At 39.6% G+C, this 19,269-nt stretch overlaps 4 protein-coding genes and 1 long non-coding RNA gene across 5 annotated transcripts; 2 read left to right on the forward strand and 3 right to left on the reverse strand.

Annotated features, from left to right (window-relative positions):
- Positions 1-4,010: 4,010 nt before the first annotated feature.
- On the forward strand, positions 4,011-8,172 carry LOC145702308 (netrin receptor UNC5C-like). Its single transcript, XM_081779526.1, has 7 exons — positions 4,011-4,173; positions 5,708-6,031; positions 6,106-6,213; positions 6,401-6,577; positions 6,628-6,873; positions 7,320-7,472; positions 7,594-8,172. Exons 1-7 carry the CDS (start codon positions 4,137-4,139, stop codon positions 7,977-7,979), a joined length of 1,431 nt encoding a protein of 476 aa, XP_081635652.1. The 5' UTR covers positions 4,011-4,136; the 3' UTR covers positions 7,980-8,172.
- Positions 8,173-10,836: 2,664 nt separating this feature from the next.
- Positions 10,837-14,278, reverse strand: LOC145701179 (uncharacterized). The gene is made up of 6 exons (XM_081778406.1): positions 13,941-14,278; positions 12,498-12,638; positions 12,013-12,277; positions 11,443-11,730; positions 11,074-11,199; positions 10,837-11,027 (listed from the first exon to the last, which is right to left on the reverse strand). Exons 1-6 carry the CDS (start codon positions 14,228-14,230, stop codon positions 10,857-10,859), a joined length of 1,281 nt encoding a protein of 426 aa, XP_081634532.1. The 5' UTR covers positions 14,231-14,278; the 3' UTR covers positions 10,837-10,856.
- LOC145704483 (uncharacterized) lies at positions 13,037-13,827 on the forward strand. The gene is made up of 4 exons (XM_081781935.1): positions 13,037-13,218; positions 13,258-13,408; positions 13,450-13,593; positions 13,637-13,827. Exons 2-4 carry the CDS (start codon positions 13,325-13,327, stop codon positions 13,820-13,822), a joined length of 414 nt encoding a protein of 137 aa, XP_081638061.1. The 5' UTR covers positions 13,037-13,218; positions 13,258-13,324; the 3' UTR covers positions 13,823-13,827.
- A 2,328-nt stretch (positions 14,279-16,606) lies between the features above and the next one.
- LOC145704321 (uncharacterized) lies at positions 16,607-17,792 on the reverse strand. Its single transcript, XM_081781771.1, has 5 exons — positions 17,619-17,792; positions 17,433-17,577; positions 17,268-17,285; positions 17,151-17,227; positions 16,607-16,926 (listed from the first exon to the last, which is right to left on the reverse strand). The coding sequence occupies exons 2-5, from the start codon at positions 17,574-17,576 to the stop codon at positions 16,716-16,718; spliced, it is 450 nt and encodes a 149-aa protein (XP_081637897.1). The 5' UTR covers position 17,577; positions 17,619-17,792; the 3' UTR covers positions 16,607-16,715.
- Positions 17,793-18,228: 436 nt separating this feature from the next.
- Positions 18,229-19,079, reverse strand: LOC145704780 (uncharacterized). Its single transcript, XR_014134497.1, has 3 exons — positions 18,800-19,079; positions 18,470-18,757; positions 18,229-18,327 (listed from the first exon to the last, which is right to left on the reverse strand). It is a non-coding gene; the product is annotated as an uncharacterized LOC145704780 (long non-coding RNA).
- Between the last annotated feature and the right edge of the window lie 190 nt (positions 19,080-19,269).

The raw sequence follows: 19,269 nt of genomic DNA on the forward strand, positions 1-19,269 counted from the left end.
TTAAGTATGGCAAGAAAATTAGGATATATCTTCATAAAGTCAATGAAAATCGCCTTAACTAACTTTCATGATTAATTTAAACCAATATCTGTCCCCCTAAATCCCTTCAAAATCAAATCAAGCCCGGATTCACTACAAATCCGTGTGCTTGGATAGGCAGTGAAAATATTTTGCTGCTTAGTCCTTGGCGGCCGCCAGTGGGTCTTTAGCTTCGACTTGGCGGCGCCGGGCCGCTGCTCCGCTCGATTCCTTCCCAGAATTCTTCCTTTCGAAAGGTTGAATAGTAGCGAGCAAGATCATTAACGGATCGGCTTACCTTTGATCTAGGCGGCGAAATTGACCGCTCATGTGGACTCATGCCGGATCATTTCCGCAATTATAAACAGCCGAGAGAAGCATTATTAGCTTCGCCACGGGAGAGCTCAAACTCGAGCCAAAAAATGAGGATGATGAGCAAAAAAGAGGTCCTCGAATATAGACAACTATGAGTTTAGGCAATGATCGAATTAATGATAGGATTTTGCAAATTTTATTGCCCCTTAGAAACCCATTGGATTCTCAAAAAATAATTTCTAAAAGCCGCCAACGGAGCGTGCCAATCTGTGGATCTCAGAATCCCTCGCCCCTTGACTGCATTTGAATCGCGCTCATCAGATAATTTTTCTTCTAAGTGTCCATTTTTGGCAGCAAAACACATCTAATGACGCGTGAGAAGCTGCTTACCTCGCGGGGCATAATTTTACGTCGCTCTCGACAAAAATCATAATCTCGATGGACAAGCAAAGGCTTATCCCATTATTCGCAATTATGAAAGACTAGGCAAATGTCATCGAGGCAAATTTCAAAGCGAAAACTATACGAAATTATCGTTAAAGATAAATTTGTCATGGAAACTCTCCATTTTCTGGTGGAAAAGAAAACTCTGAATTTGATTTCACGAAAAAACCATAAATGGCTTTTTTATTTTATATTTTTGGATTTTTCTATTCATAAATATTTGATTTATTTGACATATCATATGCAAAAGAAGAAGTACAAGAAGAACACAGAAAAATCAATGATCACTAAGTCTATCTAGATTCTACCCATTATCAGTTATTTCCTAATGATCTGGCTTCGATTTGAGTCCTAGTTTCTGTTATTTTGGGTTGGCTTGGTCCAACAAAAGCCAGCTTTATCACCTTGGCCTGAGTGTCCTTATTTTCATTTTTTTTTTCTAAGAAAAAAGAAAATCACCCTGGGTGATCTTGAAAAACGCAACTTTTTAATAAACAAAGTAAAAGATAATGGCCCCGTTCGGCTCTGGCCTGATGGGCGTCCTTTTATTTGGAGATAATGAAGGTATCGAGTTCGCCGAAAGAAATCCTGTCGTTTTTCAGCGGGACATCCTCCCAGACTTCCTCAGCTTTGTTGGAGCTTCTTTAGATTCCAACAATGTGGTGGTAATTTCTGAACAGCCAAATATACAGATCATCAATTATTTAACAACGCTTTTGTTACTGAAGCAAGGCGGTCAGAATTTTTCATAAGATGGTTACTCTCATCGTTTTTTGCTCAATGAAATTTTAAGACTCTTACAGTCACTCTTTCGTTTTCTGACAGAATTTTTTCTTGGTAAAAAACCTGAAGCAGGATTTGAAAAGCGTTTTTCTAAATTCTGACTCAGGTTTTTTACACAAGTTTCTCAGGCCTTCGATGGATAATTCCAACCGCGGTTAACCGCGGTTCGAAGTAAGTTAAAAATTTGATGAGTAAGTAAATCTCATTTTGTGGGAATCGAATTCCCTGTAAACATCGTTTTTGGCAAAAATCAGTGTCGTCTTTTTGCCCCCACAGACAGTCGGCACCACAGGTAGCCGTTTGAGTTTAACTTCTGCGGAAATTGAATCTGGCTGATTTGTAGTCTCTCTCTTGACGATGTCCGGGGCCGCCAATCCGGCGGCAGCGGGGCGCTCCCGGAAGTGCCCCCGAAAAATAACCACCTGAATAAATTAGCATTCTGTACTGATTTCCTGCATTTCAGACAAGCAAAACACAACCACTTCAAAAATTTTGATAGCTGGAACTCTGCTTGTTACAAAATGCTTGTTTTTTCTGAAGATCGTCAATTGACGATTGTTGAGAAAACAGAACTCAAGCCGAGTTGAAAACAAATCAGCCGAGCACGACCGGGTCAGCAAGCTCGGTGACCCCGACCGGGAGGTGATGACTCACATGGATAACTTCATTTCGTTCCTGCTTTGGAGAAACCATAATGTAAGAATTTCTAAAGATTTTAAATAAATTTAAGCTTCGTGGAGTATGACTTACAATTAATACATTTCGATTTCATCTAATTCCCTCCACTACCACCAAATCGCTATAGTAACTTAATAATAAATTAATAAGAGTTCTCCTAAAATTAGTCTAAGGGAAAAACTCCGCTCAAGACTCACAAGGTTGATGTTTGCCACATGACGTGTCATTTCGCTCCATCAAATGCTGGCATACTTAGGCCATAACCACGGCCATAATTGACGGCAGTAAAAATGAAATATCTCCGAGTTTCAAAGAAGCGCGCCTCGGAAATAGGCCTAAGAGCCTTTCAATCAGGCCCCGGACAGGGATGTACATTCGCAGTGGGGAAATCGCAGAAACCTTCGCAGTGCGACCTGCGAACTGCGGAATTTCGCACTTCGCAGCGCAGTCAGAGCAACGTATGCACATCGCACCGCAGTCCGCAGTTTTCGCAGAATTTTCGAGAACTGCGAATTTTCCACGGTCATTTTCCGCAGTTTTTGATTAATCTCGCAGTTCGCAGACTGCGGATTCTGCGGTCATTTTCCAGCATTTTTTTCAATTTTTTCTCTTGTGTGTTACTGGAAATACACGAAAAATAGGGCGTCGTAAGAATGGTCTCCATTTGTCCAAGTCGCCGTTCGCCCAACTTGATCAAACTTTAAATCAAAACCATAATTGAGCTAAAAACAGTGATAATTTTAATTTTTTAAATAATGGGTGAGGGAGGGGTTGGGGACAGAACTGAGATTAATCAACTCATAGTTCAAAGCCTTTGTCAAGCCCCTTAAACTTAAAAATCATGGAACGGGGCTGAGACGGCCCCCGGAATGATGACCTCGAACTGGCTAGAGCGAAAAATCCGGCGACTTTTTTGATGGATTTCAGGCTCGTGGCGAAAGAAATATTAGTGAGGAAGATTGAGGGCGATCTGATGATTCTTCTTTTATGATTTGGATTGAAAACTTTTTGATACCGCGAAAAGATAATAATAAGGCTTCTAAGAATGACGATTTTTGATTGAAATTTTTGATTACAAAAGTAAGTCAGAATCCGAGTTGCAAATTTGCCTATTTATGGGCCTATTTCGCTGCCCTTTTTCAGGGGTCATTGAGCTGAGCTGAGCTGAGCAGACCTTTTTTTAGGTAGTTGAGCTGAGCCGAGCAGACCCTAAAAAGAGCTGAGCTAAGCTTGGTGAGCTGAACTGAGGTGTTTCTCACTCTATTTTTAGTTGTTAAAATGTTATAAAATCATCGAGCTGAGCTGAGCTTAGCTGAATGATACTTATTTGAGCTGAGCAGAACTTATCAAATTAGGAAATAATTGAGCGGACCTGAGCTGAGCTGAGCTGACCTGAGTGATAATTGTCTGAGCTGAGCAGATCAGATCATTTTCGAAAATCACTAAGCTGAGCTCAGCTCAGCTCACTCTGCTCAACAAATTTGGAAATAGGGTAGGCCAACCGAAGGAAAACCGGCATTTTGAAGTCGAAAAGAACAGTATTTCGGGTCGATTATATAAATTAATCGGGAGGGTAAAATTGCGTCCCCTCTTTTTGCGGCGGGAATGATGTCTTAGAAGCCACTTCCGGCGTCAGAGTGGCGCCGCCCGATCGCCCCTCCGTTGATTTAACCACTGCGCGCGTGCGTGGCTCCCCGGCGCCATCCTGGCCGCGCGTTTTTACCCTCCCGCGCCATCTACACCGTTTTTTCGCCGAGTTTCGCTAATTCGCCAACGCTCGCTAAAAATTAAAAAAACGAAAACCAATTTCAATCAATCCAATTTACAGGAAACCGATTTTTTTACATGAACAAGTGAATACTTATCGAATTAATCAGAGTTAACGAAGAACCACAAATATGGCAAGAAGAATAGCGCTTCTAGTGCAGACGATCGGTAAGTGAAACTTGCAGTGTGTAATTGAGGTTTCCTGGTGCATGGCGCCGGAGAATTAGAATTTTCTAGAGCTACCCAGAGGGTTGGAAATCATGTTTTTATGACATTCTTTTCGAATTTTCGAATCCTTTCTAAATTTAATCATAATTTATTTTCCTTCGTTTTGTTTTGTCTGGCAGACAAATCAGCTTGTCTACCAGACAAATCCATTTTCACCGAAATAATGTATCCCTTATACGCAAATACAGGCAGTTTCTCCTTCTTTCAACAGAAGGATTAGCTCCCTTCTCTAGAATTTGTTGTGTTTCCTCCCTAGCTCAAGCGACGTTAAATCCCCACCGGGAGGTCGGCCGATTATTGTCTCAGAAAACGGGATTTAATAAAGTGACCCGAACACAAACTCTACCGAAAAAGTCTCCTCTAAGAAAACATAATATTGACTTCTGAAAGCGCAAACATAAAGCTAAAGGAATTCGCTCCAAGAAAAAGGAGAAAAAACTGTCTTTCAAAAAAAACGGTTTTAAAAAATCGGTAAATAACGAGGTCAAGAGAGCAAAAAGCACGAATCTTAAGGGTCCTCCAGCCTTGATTGTGTATTTCCTCAAGCGCGGCTTTTAAACAAGAATCAAAAGACAATTAGAGTACGAGACATATTTTACCTTCAAGGGGATCGACTCAATAAAAAAATCGGCTAATCCTTTCAAAATTCCATTCTTTTCCAAATATTTTGCCAAGAAGAAAGCTTGTATAATGTATATCATCTACTGAGCATTGTAATAAAAGACGCTAATGGTAGGCCAGCGAAACTATTAAAACAATCATTTTCCAACGGGAGCGTAACTCACCCACCGCCAGAGTGGAGACATTCTGACCTTTTGGGAGAAAGCGAAACGCGCTAGTTGGAGCTTTCCAGCCAAGATTAGCGAACTTTGCGCAGATTCAACTCTTAGTACCTTGATTATTTTTAACAAATAAATAAGTGTCTGTTAGACAATCCATGCGTAAACATTCAATCCATCATTCATTCGATCCGCAATATATCGAAATATCGAAAAAGAAGCAAAATAATCTGCCAAACCAATAATATCTACATATATCTATAAATATCTTCCTTATTTTTGAAGTGCTGTTGCTGTAATTATATAATTTATTTGGACATCAATAAACTCCAGCTTATCCCTGAACAATAATCCGGCTTTGCCTCGGTCGAATTCTGGCACAGTCTCAAAATTTATACACTAATCCCAATTCAGTATATTTTCAAGTTTGACCCCGAATAATTTGTCTTTTGAAAGTGCGCGCAAATGTATATTTCCAGCCGCTAGAAAGCAAAATAAAACAAAACGTTTGTTGTGGCGCCGCGACTTGAAAATATCAAAAAGGGGGAGAGTATGCTTTATTTTGTGGTAAAAAGTGAATACAAATACTCCCATGTTACATGCTTTAGCCTTATACAAATAGACGCGGGAGCTTTTCGAAGGAAAATAAATCGAATTTTTACCATTTTTTTCTTTCAAATAACAATTTTTTTCAGTCTCTGCTGCCTTCCCCGAATTCATACTCGTCCCAGAGCAACAAAACTACCTCCTGGAGTCGCAGAAGTCGATCGATCTTCAGTGCGTCTTTCAAAACGCCGACGAAATCTCCTGGAAATGCAACGGCAGATCGGTTCCGGACAAAAGCTTCTCAGTCTCGGATGAAGATGGCGTCGTCAAATCCGTCCTTACTGTTAGCCGAATGGATGTCCTGTCATTCTTCGGCAATGACGACTACTGGTGCATGTGTCAGATCCGAGATGGGAAAAATTCGGAGCAGTCTGGATGGGTCAAAAGCCAGCGATCCTTCATCGTTCATTCTTGTAAGTTCCGGGAATCTATCAAAAAATTCAGCTTAGAGCCAAGTTTGAAAATTGAACTCATCCTTTTCTTTAAGATCTTCACAACAAATTCCAAAAGCCTCTTCCCCAATCAGGCGGAGTAAAATTCGGAGAGAAGTTTGTCCTCGATTGCCGGCCCCCAGCTGGGAATCCAAAACCATTAGGTACGTTTTTAATTCAAAAAGTCCATCCGGAAAATGCTCGTTTCGGGGCGGATGATCCTCGTCCCGGAAGTGCCCGAGGTTGATTTAACCTGTCAGGGCTTCAACCTTGGACCACTTCTTATTTTTAACGTCAATCCGCCGCCAGAGTACTTCCGGTCACTTAATCATGCTAAAATCGATGCTTCAGTTTCGTGGCTCAAAGATGGTGAGCCGATCAAAATCGACGGCGAAAACTACGAATTGACGAGCCAGGGCGATTTGATTGTCAATACTGTTGACAAGACTGCGGCCGGCAATTACACTTGCAGAGCCAGCTCCGTTGTTGGAAGTCGTCTTTCGCCCCCGGCTAGTGTTTTTGTCTACAGTGAGTTTCAGATTTCCGATTGAAGAACATATTCTAACCCCCGCTTTCAGCCGAGCCAACCTGGTCTGACTGGTCAGATTGGTCCGCCTGCGAAGTCAACAACGACTCCGGCTGCGGCTCTGGCTACCAAAAGCAAACACGCTCCTGCTCTAACCCCCTTCCAATGTACGACGGAGTCAAATGCCGTGGCCCAGCAAAACGCCTCGAAAAATGCTTTGTTATGTGCCCAAACGCTCGCGGGAACAGTTTCAAAAGCATCGCCGCTTCTGATCCTTTAGAAAATAATCATGATGAAGGTAAGAAAATAGCTCGCTCTTGTATAATTACGAGAAAGGACTTCATTGAACATTTAACGACAGACACCGCGCCAAAATGGCACCGAAAGTGAATTTTTTGTTTTGGAAAATAAGGTGGGAGCTCAAAGGAAAATTCACTGTGGCGTTTTTCCGAGACTTTTGAAGTCGAAAAATCTTAGAAAAAATCAACTTTCCAATTAAGTCACTTAATAAAATCCTTGATAAATAAATATTAACAGAGCCGCTACCCGGCTCCGACCAAGAAAAGCCGCTACGCGGCTTCAGAAACAAATTCCATTATCAACATTTTTTAACTTTGCAAACTAAAAGTTTATATATTTTCCAAAAATTGCTCCAGCCCACTAATCGGGCTGTTAAGGCTCTGTGTTTGGTTGTTTTTTTTCTTCGTTCTTTTGGAACTAGAGTTTTAACGTTTTCAATTTCAGAGAGCGGCGACTTGGTGGTGGTGGCGTCGGTGACTGGCGCCGCCTGTCTGCTTTTCCTGCTCGTCGTGGCGGGCGCCCTTTTCGTCAAAAACCGGCGCAAGTTTGACTACTTCAAGCACAATCCCCACAAGGGCGCCCAGTTTACTGCCAATCGTAAGTGGACTTCAGCTTTCTTATTTCTATATTTAGCCGCGGTATAAAATCGAAATAGCGCTGCATAAAAATCTTATGATTATTGAATTGAGAAGTCTATTTTTATTTATTTCATTTTTAGAAGATTTCGATATCATCCGCGTCCCAACTCACGCTCCTGAATACTCGGCCTTGACCAGCAGAAAAGACGGCCACTTCGAAACCATCGAGAATCTGCTCTACAGATCTGAATGCTCGAAGAAAACGACTCTCACGGATCTCGGCTCGAACGGCTCTTCCAACTCCGATGGAGTTTACCACCACGTCCCAACTTTCCCAGCCAAAGGGCCAGCTGGGCAGAATGCGACTTCTTACCAACCAGTACCTCAGCAAACATCTCCTAATTCTCCATATCACCCAGTTGCGCCCAATCAGCGGCCTGCTAGCCCTCTTATGCAACCCCCAGTCTATCAATATGTCAACCCGTATTCCTATTCTTACAATCCCAATCCTCATACATCTCGTTAAAAGGAAATTACAGTCAGATAATACCAAAAGAGTAATATCGTCGATTGAAATATCTCTATCTTGCACATTTCTACCCGTCATTTTTCCTTAACTGTAACTCTTACTATAACTGTGTAAAAATATCTATTTTCGATGCCTTAGACGTACTGTATATTGTCAACAACAACACTTCAAAAATGATAAATAAAGATTCTAATTTCGAAAAATTCGGTTCTCTTCGTTGATTTCAGTCGGCAAAAAGGTACTTTCGCTGAAATTTGATCGTAATTTTACACTTCAACTATCTTAATTGAGGGATAAAAGAACTTCAATCTTTTTATTTGAATCTTGACAAGATCTTAAGTGTTGTAATTGAGTTCTGATTATCAAGTTTTATTGTTATTTGGTATATCTTGAGTGTTTGAACATACGAAATTATGTTAATTTTCTTTTATGGTCAATGTGTCAAATGATGCTACTCTTTTACAGTTGATAAGTTGGGAGAGACTAATGCCTGCCTGTATGTATACTATTCTCAGATATACAGGTAGGGGATTACGGATCAACCCTGCGGAAAGTCGATAGAATGCGGCGAAGATGTTTTCAAATCAAAAAGTCAAATGGTAGAGAGAAAAAAATGATAAAGGCACCAAGAAACAGGTAGGAGAGTCGATTTTAATAACTGAATGATTAACTTTTACAAACAAGAACACGGCAGAAACTAAGGGCCACGATCACCTTATTAATAAGCCTATGAATCCCTAATGAAGCGTCTTAGACTCTTAGAATCGCCGGTTTTTACTTTTTTCCTAGAAAAAATACAGAAATGAGCGTTTACCATCTTGGAGTCAGATTTCCAGCGTATGCTTTTCATTCTGATAAGAGACTAAAAACAACCCTAGAAATGCGAGAATACCGAAAATGCTCATGTCGGACGAAGTCATCAACGCCGTCTTTCCCGACACCCTAAGACAGCGGGCACAGAAGCAGAAATTAATTAATAATAACTATTACCGACAGTCGTTCATTTTTATTGACAGTAATTTATTAGAGCGTTCCTTTTTTCAAAAAAAAAGAGATCATAGAGGAAATGATGGGAAATAAGTTTTGCGATATAGATTGTGGGATTAGTCTGAGCCCGAGTAGTCAGAAGATTTTTAACGAAATTTATCCAGATCCGCTAACGGGGAAATATGGCATCGCAGGTACGAATTGAAGTTTGATCGATTCCATTTTATTTATAACAATTTGATACATGCATTAAACAATTAGGGCTCCGAACCTTCTCCTTCATGTCTTTCGGCCGACAACTGCTCTATCAGCTTACAAGTTCTTTGTTGTTTATTGCTTGCGGCTTGTACTTGCTCATCAATCGCCCTTTTGCTGGAATTGGAACTGGTTCTTGCAGAGAAATTATTTTCAACAAGATAATTGCTGAACCAACATAAAGCAGTAGAACCTCTTTTAATTGGATTCCTGATGATAATCGTTTCTTCTATCGCTTTTTGTACAAGATCATTAAGAAAAGTGCTTTTAAAAAATAGACAGCAAGTTTATGCACCGCTAGACTAGGGCAAATGTAATCAGCATCTTCGAAGAGGACTACTTTTGACAAGATTCATGGCATTTATCTTTGCTGGAATCATGTTTGCCTTGATATTCATGGTGTTAAGAAATGGTAAGAGCTTTGATTAGATGTTATTATTTGATGTATAAAACACTTTTGAGAGCTTGTTAGAGCAATTTAAATGAATCTAACATTGTCCCAGACTAAGGTTCTAGAAAATGTGGTGATAACTTTTAAGGTAATCGATATTTTTCGAATCTAACATTCATTTAGACCATGATAAAATCATGAGGATAAGGTCTTCAAGCGACGAAGTAACAGATTTATGGTGTTTGATTGTGCTCGGGTAAGCTTGTTTCTTCTATGTTCATTTCTTGTTCTTCATTCTTTCAACTAGCCAAATGATCACATGCTTTCCAACATACAGTGTCACAGATTTTTAAAATGTCTTCCCTAGTATCGCTTCCATGATCGACTTTTGTATGGGTTTGGCCGTCTGCACGACACTTTTACGATACGCAGATATCACAGACTCATTGGAAGTTTATCAGGAGGCTTTGAAGTCGAAGCTAGAAGGGCGTCATCGAAATACGAGGATAAAGGCTAAAATAAGTTAACCCTCATTATCTTTAGCTATATTCTTTAGATAAAAAGGATAGATAAACAGCTGAAGCCAAGTTGATAAACAATATAGTCTATATGATATACACTAAATAAAATGCCGGTTAACCATCTTTCTCAAGATGATAAAGTCGATAACAAACTCATCATTGTTTTCTTTTATTTATGAAAATTCAGACAGATAAAGGAATATAATTTACTTTATCAGATTCAAAGACGAACATCTAATCTATCGCATAAACTATAAAAGGGAATCAAGTATGAATTGAATAGCCTCAATAGATTCCATGTTTCGAACTATTCCTCTGGCAGTGGAAGCTCGATGGAAAATTATTTACCTGGTGGACATACCAAGCAGAAAAGCCACTATTTTGTTGGTTCTGACGTCGAATGCCTTTCTGAAGTAGGGCACGATTGTATGCAAAAAATGGCCGAATTTGATGAAGCTCATCAGGAATCACTTTAAACTCATTTTATGATATTAAGATTCGCAGTTTGAGATGACTATAAAATTTTAGTTAATTGTGCTTCTGAAGCTTTTGAACTAATGTTTTAAGAGTCGATCAAAGAAAGAAGACATCGAAATGGAAACAGAAATTATGTGCAATAACGGCGATAATGATCGAGTTTGAGGACATGTCCTTTTCATTGTTATCTGCAAGTGTATGTACATTTAATTTGGTATTTACATTAAAAGGGGCAGAATTAAATTAATATCCAGCAAGTTTTCTTTGATACAAAGCTCGCATTTTGAAGGTGCTCTTGTTCCTGCTCGACAATCCCCATTTCGGGAAGCAGTTTAGGAGCCAGGTTAGTTTCTTGTCGTCCCATGTGCGGAAGAGCGAGCATCTTCGTTCGACTAGACATGTGACTGTCGCCTCCTAAAATTATTCATAAGCTCGGTGTTGGTTCGAAAGCCTGATTGACCTTTAGAAAACGGCCCCATTGATTGTCGCAGTACTTGATGTCATCAAGGGAAATCGGCTTTGGTCTTGGGCGTCGGTCTCGTTGAAGGTCATTTTCCGGGCATTCTCGTGAGCCAAGAGTGTTGTCCTGGTGTAAATATATGAAGATGATTTACTCAAATAATTGTCAAAGAAATCAGTTCTATCAGAAAATTATCACACTATATTTATCTCATAATTTAAGAAACCGCTTTTGATCTGAGCCCTGCTTCCCGATAAATTTAGTTTAGTTTCAAGATTAAAATTCTAACTCCATCTGTTGATAAGGTCAAATTATCCTACATGAGCTAGATAAACAAAAGCATCAATAGACTGTGAGGAAGAAAATTACCTTACTACAAGCAAAAACAATTCCTTCGACTTTTTTGCAAGATCGAGATCGAAGCTGACGTTTTGTTATTTTATCGCAATTTTGCCACTCTCCCCATTCGCTGTACAAAACGTTTTCAGGCACATTTCCAAAAATCGAAAGGTCGAGTTTGATAGGTCTTCCATTGCGGGTTATTGCTTTGCACTCCGGAGTTCGTCGAGAGTTCAAGTCGATTTGAACGACGGATTGAGTTGTTGGAGCTTGAGTGCTTGGTGTAACCGGTCTTGGGGACCAGTTACTCGGGATCGTCTAAAATTTCTCGGTTTAATTATTTTAATTGTGAATAAAATCTGATGCAGCTTAAAACGGAGGTATTCTAATGCCGATAATTGGCACTTGAAAGTGGAGATATCGTCTTTATGCGAAATTAACGGACAAAATCATTTTTACATCTCGGATAATAGCCTATTATTAATAGGGCGTTTATTGCTCTTGTATCTGATGTTGAGATGTCCATCTTCCTTAACGCTTTGAGAAAAATTCGGGAGATAATAAGCTTAATTCCAAGGTGCTGATCGTGAGATTTCGTACCGGAAAATAAGTCGGAATAAAAGGACGGGAGCTCTTCGTTGTCGCCGTTTTTACGGTAGTTCTCAAAGGGGCGAACGTCGTTGTTGGCTCTGTCGTCTGAAGTTCAGTAGTTTCTTCGAATGCTTGTGTTGTTGGCCTGCCTCTATAGATACTGTAAGTGCTCTGGGTGGGAGAAATTGTTGTGCGAACTTTTCCACCGCCCCAAAAGTCGTTGAAATTCCAGCCGAGATATGAGAGGACGCCATTGCTAGAATTGGCAGTGGTTCTTTAAAAAGGCTAGCTACTGCATTTTTGGCGAAACAAATTGATCATTCAAGACCGAATGGCATTTGCTTGTTCAAAGCGTAAATTAAAATCAATTATATCATATAATTTATATGAAATGTTTACCAATGCAATTTTATTAATTAATTAGTAATTAATAATTATATAACAAATTATATAAATAAGTTAAAGGCCAATTTAAAACATAAAGCAATAAAAACCCTTTCCTTATTGTCTTTCCAAAAACGCTTCTCCTCGATCTTGTCGCCGTAAATGCTCTTGAAGGAAATGCCTTATCGTCAAAGTACTTTTGCCAGTCCAATAAACACTCGCGGGTATCGTATTTATTGTCAATTGAGCATCTAAATTGAATTTTTATTTGATGTAACGACTTCTACTTGACTATCGAAATGATGGAATTCAGCTCTTTGATGCTTCTTTTAAGCTCAATTTAGAAAACTCTTCAAAGTGGACCTGTATTTACAGATTTAATTTCTGTTTTAATGACCGTTTTAAAGAAAATCGACTAGCGAAGAATTCAAGCAAGAAAAAAACCTATGTTTTCATCCGTTTTTCATTTCCAGACGCCTTTCATGGTAAATGAGCAAACAAAAATTGCTCATGACCACGATTTTTCGCTCTTCGACTTCGATGAAAAAGGTCAATTAAAAAAAGCGAACTCAAGCAAACAAACAATAATTCCTCGCTTATATAAGGAAGGTTGAACTTTTCCAATGTTGAAATTTTATATTCGAAGTGATTGAGAAACGAGAAAAAGGGAAACATGAAGCTCGCAGTTGGACTGTTTAGCTTTGCATTCGCGAACCCTGCAGCGGAAGACTGGGCGTTTAGAGTCTGGACTGAAAAAGCCGATGAAGTTTTTGAATACGCCAATGCAAATGCGAACGACTTTGTGTCTGCCGTTAACTCTCAACCAGATAGGTAGTTGAAAAAGGCATTCTATATTTATCATTTTTTTAGTTTTTTCAAAGCGACATAGAAATTTTGCGACGAAAACGACGATGAAATAGTCTCCGCATCTGAATACATGAGCTGTGGAGAGCGAGTAACTGAGCTTATTGGCTCTTCCGACCCTGGTTTTCAAGCAAAAACCGATGCGATAATGGACAAGGTACACGCTTGTAGGGAAATAGAAAGTTGACTTAATTTCAGTACTGGTATTTTTTCGACAAAGACCGAAGCGATTCTTTGAGCTGGGATGAGTGGCGATACGCGAATTCTGCCTTTGCTGTGGTTGATGCTCTTGTGATTCTGGAAGCGTTTGATGCGGATCGTGATCAATCTTTGAGCTCGACTGTAAGTTTCCGTCTTAGAAAGCGATTGCACGAATCATTTTTAGGAGCAAAACGCCTGGAGATCAAAAATGAGAGAGATGTTCTCTGCGTTCGGATACCAGCCAACTCCTGAGCAACATGCTGCCATGGTTGCTGCTTGGGCTCTCTCTCAGACAGATGATGATCCCTCCGCTTCACTTATCGAACTTTCTCGATTCAATTTACTCCTATGGAATTCTTTCTATCAATAAATTTTTTCCCAAATAGACTATTTGAAATAGTTCAAGACTATTAAATTAAAAAAAAAATTTTTGATAATTGAAAATCCGGACAAAACTCAGTTTTATCACATTTTGAAACGCGTCTTACTTGGATCCTCCTTCAGGTCCGTCGAAACAGTCTCTAACCCTAGCTTGGCCGGCGCTTTTGGAATCGTACGGGCAGCATGGTCCCCATTCTGACCACAGCCCGTAGCCCTCTCCACATTCAAAGCCGGTATCACAAGGCTCGCAGGAGGGAATTCCAGTCGTGTAAATGTCCGAAGTAAAGTATTTACACCTCTGTCCAAGTCCGCAGCTCGTCGAGCATTCTCCCCACTCGCCCCAAGTTCCTCTCAAACTGCCTTCAACGGCGAAAATGACGAAAAAAGCAAGCTTCATTTTTAATTCGGAAATTTATGGTTCAAAATATTTTCCGTTTATTTGGCAATGAAAAAAAGAATGTGAAGAGAGTTTTAAGCATGAAATTTGAAGCTCGCATGCGCCGCTTATTTTCTGATGATTGGAGATAATCGTTTCGAAGTCTCGAAACCGTGTGCCAGGTTCAATTCGAAATTGATCGATTGCGAGTTCGAGCTAAGTCGAAAAGCTGAACACAATTATTTATAAGTAGCAGATTGAAAATGAGCCCTCCGCCAAGACTTGGAGATTGCAAAAGCCAATCTTCAGTAATTATTTTAATCGTCCATGCAAAGAAAACTAAATTTCTATTATCAGATTGATAATAATCGTAAAAAATAGACAGGAAAGAGGAAAAATGCATTATTTTGAATAAAAAAAGCATCAAAGATCACAAAAAAATAATGCAAATCTTTCTACTTTTGAATTTAAATAGATTCTTTTTATGGACATAATTTGTATGCGTCCGCCATTATCAGGCTCAAAATAGTCAGTATTTCTATTTTTCTCAAAATAAGCTGGCTTCTTTTTCTATGGTTATAAAAGAAATGCCTACTCAAACTATAAGTACCTCTCTTAAAATTGCAGAAACTATCAGTTAACTCAAACTTTCAGACAGTCCTTCAAAGGATAAAATAGGCAAAAATAACTAACCTACTGCGATGAGCAGCATATCATATGATATGCTTGTCAACCAAAATTTTTCTGTAGCATTTTGCATTTATCCAGCTTTATCGTATTCACGAGAGAGAAGTTTCAATGATTATGCTCAGCAGACTAATTTCGAAATAGTCCGTTCGATAGCTTATAGGAATATATCTTGTGCTGTCTATTTTTTGGTCCTCATGATGCTGTTTGTGTACTCTCTAGCGTAAAGCCGGGTTCAATTATCCTCTAACGATGCGCCCTCCTGCGGTACTTTCCACGTATATAAGACCCTCTGCTTTCCCAGGTATTCATCAGTCCTCATATAATAATTCAAACTCTTCAACTACTAACTATAAGCAGCATGAACACTCTACTAGTCTTCTTCAGCATCCTCATCAGCTACTGCAACTGCAACGTCAGTCCAGTCGGTGTCCAGTACTTGGAAAACATCTGGAGCGACGAGATGATGGACAAAATCCGCGAAGTCTTCAGGGAATCGACTATCACCGACATGGCAGCTGATGACATCCCAGCCTCTCAATTCGACAACATCGGTGAATCCCTTCCTCTTGATCCTAACGGCCGCTGCCCAGCTGAATACACTGTCAATAAGCAAGGAACACGATGTGTTTTCATTGGCCGTATTGACGTAGCCACCGAGTACGTAAAAACAGGAGGGATCAGCCGACAGAGGAAGAGCATAGAAGGCCTCTACTCTGCCGCTAACCCCTTCATCTCAAAAGTCCAAAATGGTGCCAGGCGAGAAGAACTCGCAGAAATCATGGCTAAATCTCCAGTCAGCGGCGCTCTCGAAAACACTTGCCAGGAAGGCATCCTCAGAAATGTCGTCATGACGATGTTGATCATGCTTCCCGGCCAAACTGTCCCTGTTCACTACGATATTCCTCTCTTTTCCGATCTTCCAAAAGCAAATGCACCAGCCTGGCTCCAAGTTGCCTACGCTCTAAGTGGGCTCAACAAGGATCGGGAAATCCGACAAGTGCAGACCATCACATACTTGACCGGCAATGCCTCCAACTCCAACCAAGGTGGCGACTTTGTCTACTGGCTTGAAGGACCCCAAGGGCCAATGGAAAGCTTCCCTGTTGTGGCCAACTCGGCCATTGTCACTGATGGCGTCCACGTTGCCCACGCTGTCAAGGTTTGGCAGCCAGAATCCGGCCATTCCGCACCAAAACTGAACAAAGATGACCAAAACGAGATCCGATACATCGGCGACTCCAAGTGGCAGATTTTCATCAACGGCGTCGGCGAGAAAGTCTACGAGGAATCCGAGCTCCGAATGTCTTTCATTTCCCGATACATCTGTTTCCGCGATCAAGAAGAAGAAAACTCTTACACCTTCCAAAGTGGCCAGAAAAACGCCACTTCCGTTCTTGAAGAAATGTCGGAGGCACTTGAAACCGACCTTGTAACGGGCGAAAACCGAAAAACCGCGCGAGACACAATTTTGACGAATTATCTTCAATATCCGGCAACAGGAGGATTGAATTACTGCGTCCTGCCGGAACTTGTTCCTGGAACTGCCGGATCAGTTCTGAAATTTATCTTCTCGTATATCTGCTAATCATTTAAAATTGAAAATTTACCTGTCTATATTTTAATCTGTACATTTCGAAAATTGCAAATGACAAATATATTTAATCATATCAAAACAATAAGTGGATAGTTTATTCAGTTATCAAAAAAAATGCTTCAAAAGGCTTCTTGAAAAAGTGCAGGATTTGATTGCTTCCATTTCTTATGCTCGAAATTTGAGAGCGATTCTTTTGCATTTATCAACAATTTGAAATTTTAACTAACTTCCAGAAAAATGAGGGAAAATATGTCGATGGATTCCTGAAGGTCTAATTGTTACATCATCATATCTCCTCTCACTGAAATGAGACGAGCTGAATCCTGTGGCTTTTCCAACTGCTTCTGTCGCTAGAATCCGTTCGTTTTTCAGGACTGGAAAGTCTTTGGTATAGGAAGTGATAGAAGATGTCTTTCCTGGAGTCTTGAAATATCTGAAGCACGCAGTTTATGAATTTTTATGTAAGAAAAACGCAATTGCATTTTAATTAAATGCAATTTACAAATGGCGATAAAAGATCTGAAGAGCATAAAATAAGCCGTAGTGATAAAATGTTGTAAGTGCTCAAATAAAATAATTTCCAAGAAACATGATAATTTTAAAGGGCATGTAGACATGGTTCAGCGAAGTTTTTTAATTAAAAGAAAATTGTTTTACCTATTGCTAGCTGAGTTTTCTACGAAGCCTGACGATTCAATCGGACCGATTGTTGAGGCTTTTGTGATCGGCGAGGGCTTAATTTGACGTCTCATTTATGATTTAATTTGAAATTACCTGTAAATTGGTATATGATCCTTGAAATAGTTTGTCATTAAATCAAATGAAGCCTTATATACAAAAAATTAGTACCTTGCTACTATAGAGTCTAGACTTTTTTCTTTCAGACATCCGCGTCTGTCCCAATTAAAAGTGATCAAAATCACCATATTTTGAAACTTTTCCTTTTGTTATAGATTGCCAGCGCGAAGAGTTTTCAAAATAGAGCTTTTCCGCATGATTGTCTTTTGACGTCTTTCTTTTCCAAAAAGCTGGGAGCGACGATTCTGATTCTGGAACTTCATGAGGCGAATTTGTATTCGGCATCCTGATGATTATGTTCATTTATATATGTTGAAGAGTACGCACCTTATGTTTTTAGAAAATGAAGTGCTCGGATAATGAAAAGCTTGAGCAGTGACATCACTATTTGGTCCAGCAACTTTCCTAAAGCTTTATATGTTTATGAATAACTATCTTAAATGACATAATATGAATTAAGCAGGCTTTTATATGCAGTGTGAAAATCAAAAGCCAACAATATCCTCAACAAAAACGATCAATAAACGCGAACGAATACTTCGGAGATCATTTTAACCAATTCATTTACATTTGTATTACATACAAGAACCTAATTCAACTATCCCACTTTATTGTCTCTATCTGAGATAGACTATCTCTATTCTTTATAAACATTTCCATCGTCACACATCTGTGCGTTCTGTTCTTGAATTGGTTTCCTTTGTGTAAATTTCTCTCATTATCAGATAGATAACGTCTAAGAAAACCCCTAGTCAAAGCGTTGATTTTGATTAGATGTCCACCCCGAGCCGGTTTTCTTCCTTGCTATCAGTGGCAAATATGTCTTTTTTATCGAAAAGGTTTTCTCGTTTTTCGATATCGAAGGGCAGTTTTGTTACGTCTGAGTCTGACAATGACTTGTAAAGGATAAACTTTTCAATTCTATAGTTCGATATCGTTCCTTGAAGTCTTTATAGTAAACGTCAGATAAACCAACATTAGCTTGATGCTTCGTCCAGCCCGTTAATCGAGGAGCAAAGGATGTCTTTGTTGCAAACTGTCTATTTTTTCGGATGAAAGACCGGCAAAAAAATAATGACGTGATGTTTTATCAATGTTTTCAGCATAAAACGTTTATGCTTCAATCAACAACATCATATTAGTTTTTAGAATACTTTTTCTACTTGATGACTATCAACCTTACTTTCGTATTTGGGCATTGAATTCGAAAGTTCGCCGGCCAAGGGAACTTTTGAGTCAGTTTTTCTCAGTTTTTTTTTTTGAAAATATTTAGTTTTTATAACAAAAATCACTGAAAGAAGTATCAAAACTCAATTTCCTTTTGACAGAAAAAGTGGTTTATTATTGACCGCCCATCCCGTAATCTGGTCACATCGGACCGCCCGTGGCTTGAACTCCTTGTGCATTCTAGTGCTCGTCTCTGTTGCGTAATGATTAAACCCATCTCGGCTCGCTCCGGCAGAAACCTAAAGAAGCGTTCGGAAAAGTCAAGAATCGTCGCTTCTTACTGCTACCATTTTTTCTCTCTTTCAGAGTGCGCTGAAAGAAGAAGGCGATCTCTCTTTTGGGCTTTCTTCTGAGACAAGAGAAAGCGCCTTTTTTGATGAAAGTAAAGATGATACTGTCAGTGTTTGACAAGAGACGCTTCTGTACTTCAACTTGATGAGCACTTACTAAGCATATTTAACCCTTGGTGCTTGAAAGCTGGATTGTTTTCGATACGATTTCGAACCAAAAATTGACGAAGACGTGTTGACCTCCTAGAAAGATTACAGAGTGACACCCTTATTTCTTAGGGACCTTACCATTATCCCTTACCAAACCCTACTTAACCCTTCAAGAAAGTCTATGATTTCTTTCCGGCTCTGGTTTATATAAAAAAGAGTATAAGATTAGTCACAGCTGATAAAATTTCACGCCTGCTTGGCTTTTATTTTAATTTTCGAACTTGAAAATACCGAGCTCCCTTGGGGGCCCT

The sequence above is a fragment of the Oikopleura dioica genome, chromosome PAR (genome assembly GCF_907165135.1).
Source record: "Oikopleura dioica chromosome PAR, OKI2018_I68_1.0, whole genome shotgun sequence".
Taxonomy (NCBI): domain Eukaryota; kingdom Metazoa; phylum Chordata; class Appendicularia; order Copelata; family Oikopleuridae; genus Oikopleura; species Oikopleura dioica.

Excerpts from the sequence above, each read along its gene's own strand:
- LOC145702308 (XM_081779526.1), top strand. The coding sequence starts at position 4,137 with ATGGCAAGAAGAATAGCGCTTCTAGTGCAGACGATCG. Across the intron at positions 4,174-5,707 it reads GCTTCTAGTGCAGACGATCG|TCTCTGCTGCCTTCCCCGAA; the intron begins GTAAGTGAAACT and ends AATTTTTTTCAG. Across the intron at positions 6,032-6,105 it reads ATCCTTCATCGTTCATTCTT|ATCTTCACAACAAATTCCAA; the intron begins GTAAGTTCCGGG and ends CTTTTCTTTAAG.
- LOC145704483 (XM_081781935.1), top strand. The coding sequence starts at position 13,325 with ATGAGCTGTGGAGAGCGAGTAACTGAGCTTATTGGCTCTTCCGACCCT. Across the intron at positions 13,409-13,449 it reads CCGATGCGATAATGGACAAG|TACTGGTATTTTTTCGACAA; the intron begins GTACACGCTTGT and ends ACTTAATTTCAG. Across the intron at positions 13,594-13,636 it reads ATCAATCTTTGAGCTCGACT|GAGCAAAACGCCTGGAGATC; the intron begins GTAAGTTTCCGT and ends AATCATTTTTAG.
- LOC145701179 (XM_081778406.1), bottom strand. The coding sequence starts at position 14,230 with ATGAAGCTTGCTTTTTTCGTCATTTTCGCCGTTGAAGGCAGTTTGAGA. Across the intron at positions 11,731-12,012 it reads TTATTCCGACTTATTTTCCG|ACGATCCCGAGTAACTGGTC; the intron begins GTACGAAATCTC and ends GAGAAATTTTAG. Across the intron at positions 11,200-11,442 it reads TTGTTTTTGCTTGTAGTAAG|GACAACACTCTTGGCTCACG; the intron begins GTAATTTTCTTC and ends TATTTACACCAG.
- LOC145704321 (XM_081781771.1), bottom strand. The coding sequence starts at position 17,576 with ATGCCGAATACAAATTCGCCTCATGAAGTTCCAGAATCAGAATCGTCG. Across the intron at positions 16,927-17,150 it reads GAAAACTCAGCTAGCAATAG|ATATTTCAAGACTCCAGGAA; the intron begins GTAAAACAATTT and ends TGCGTGCTTCAG.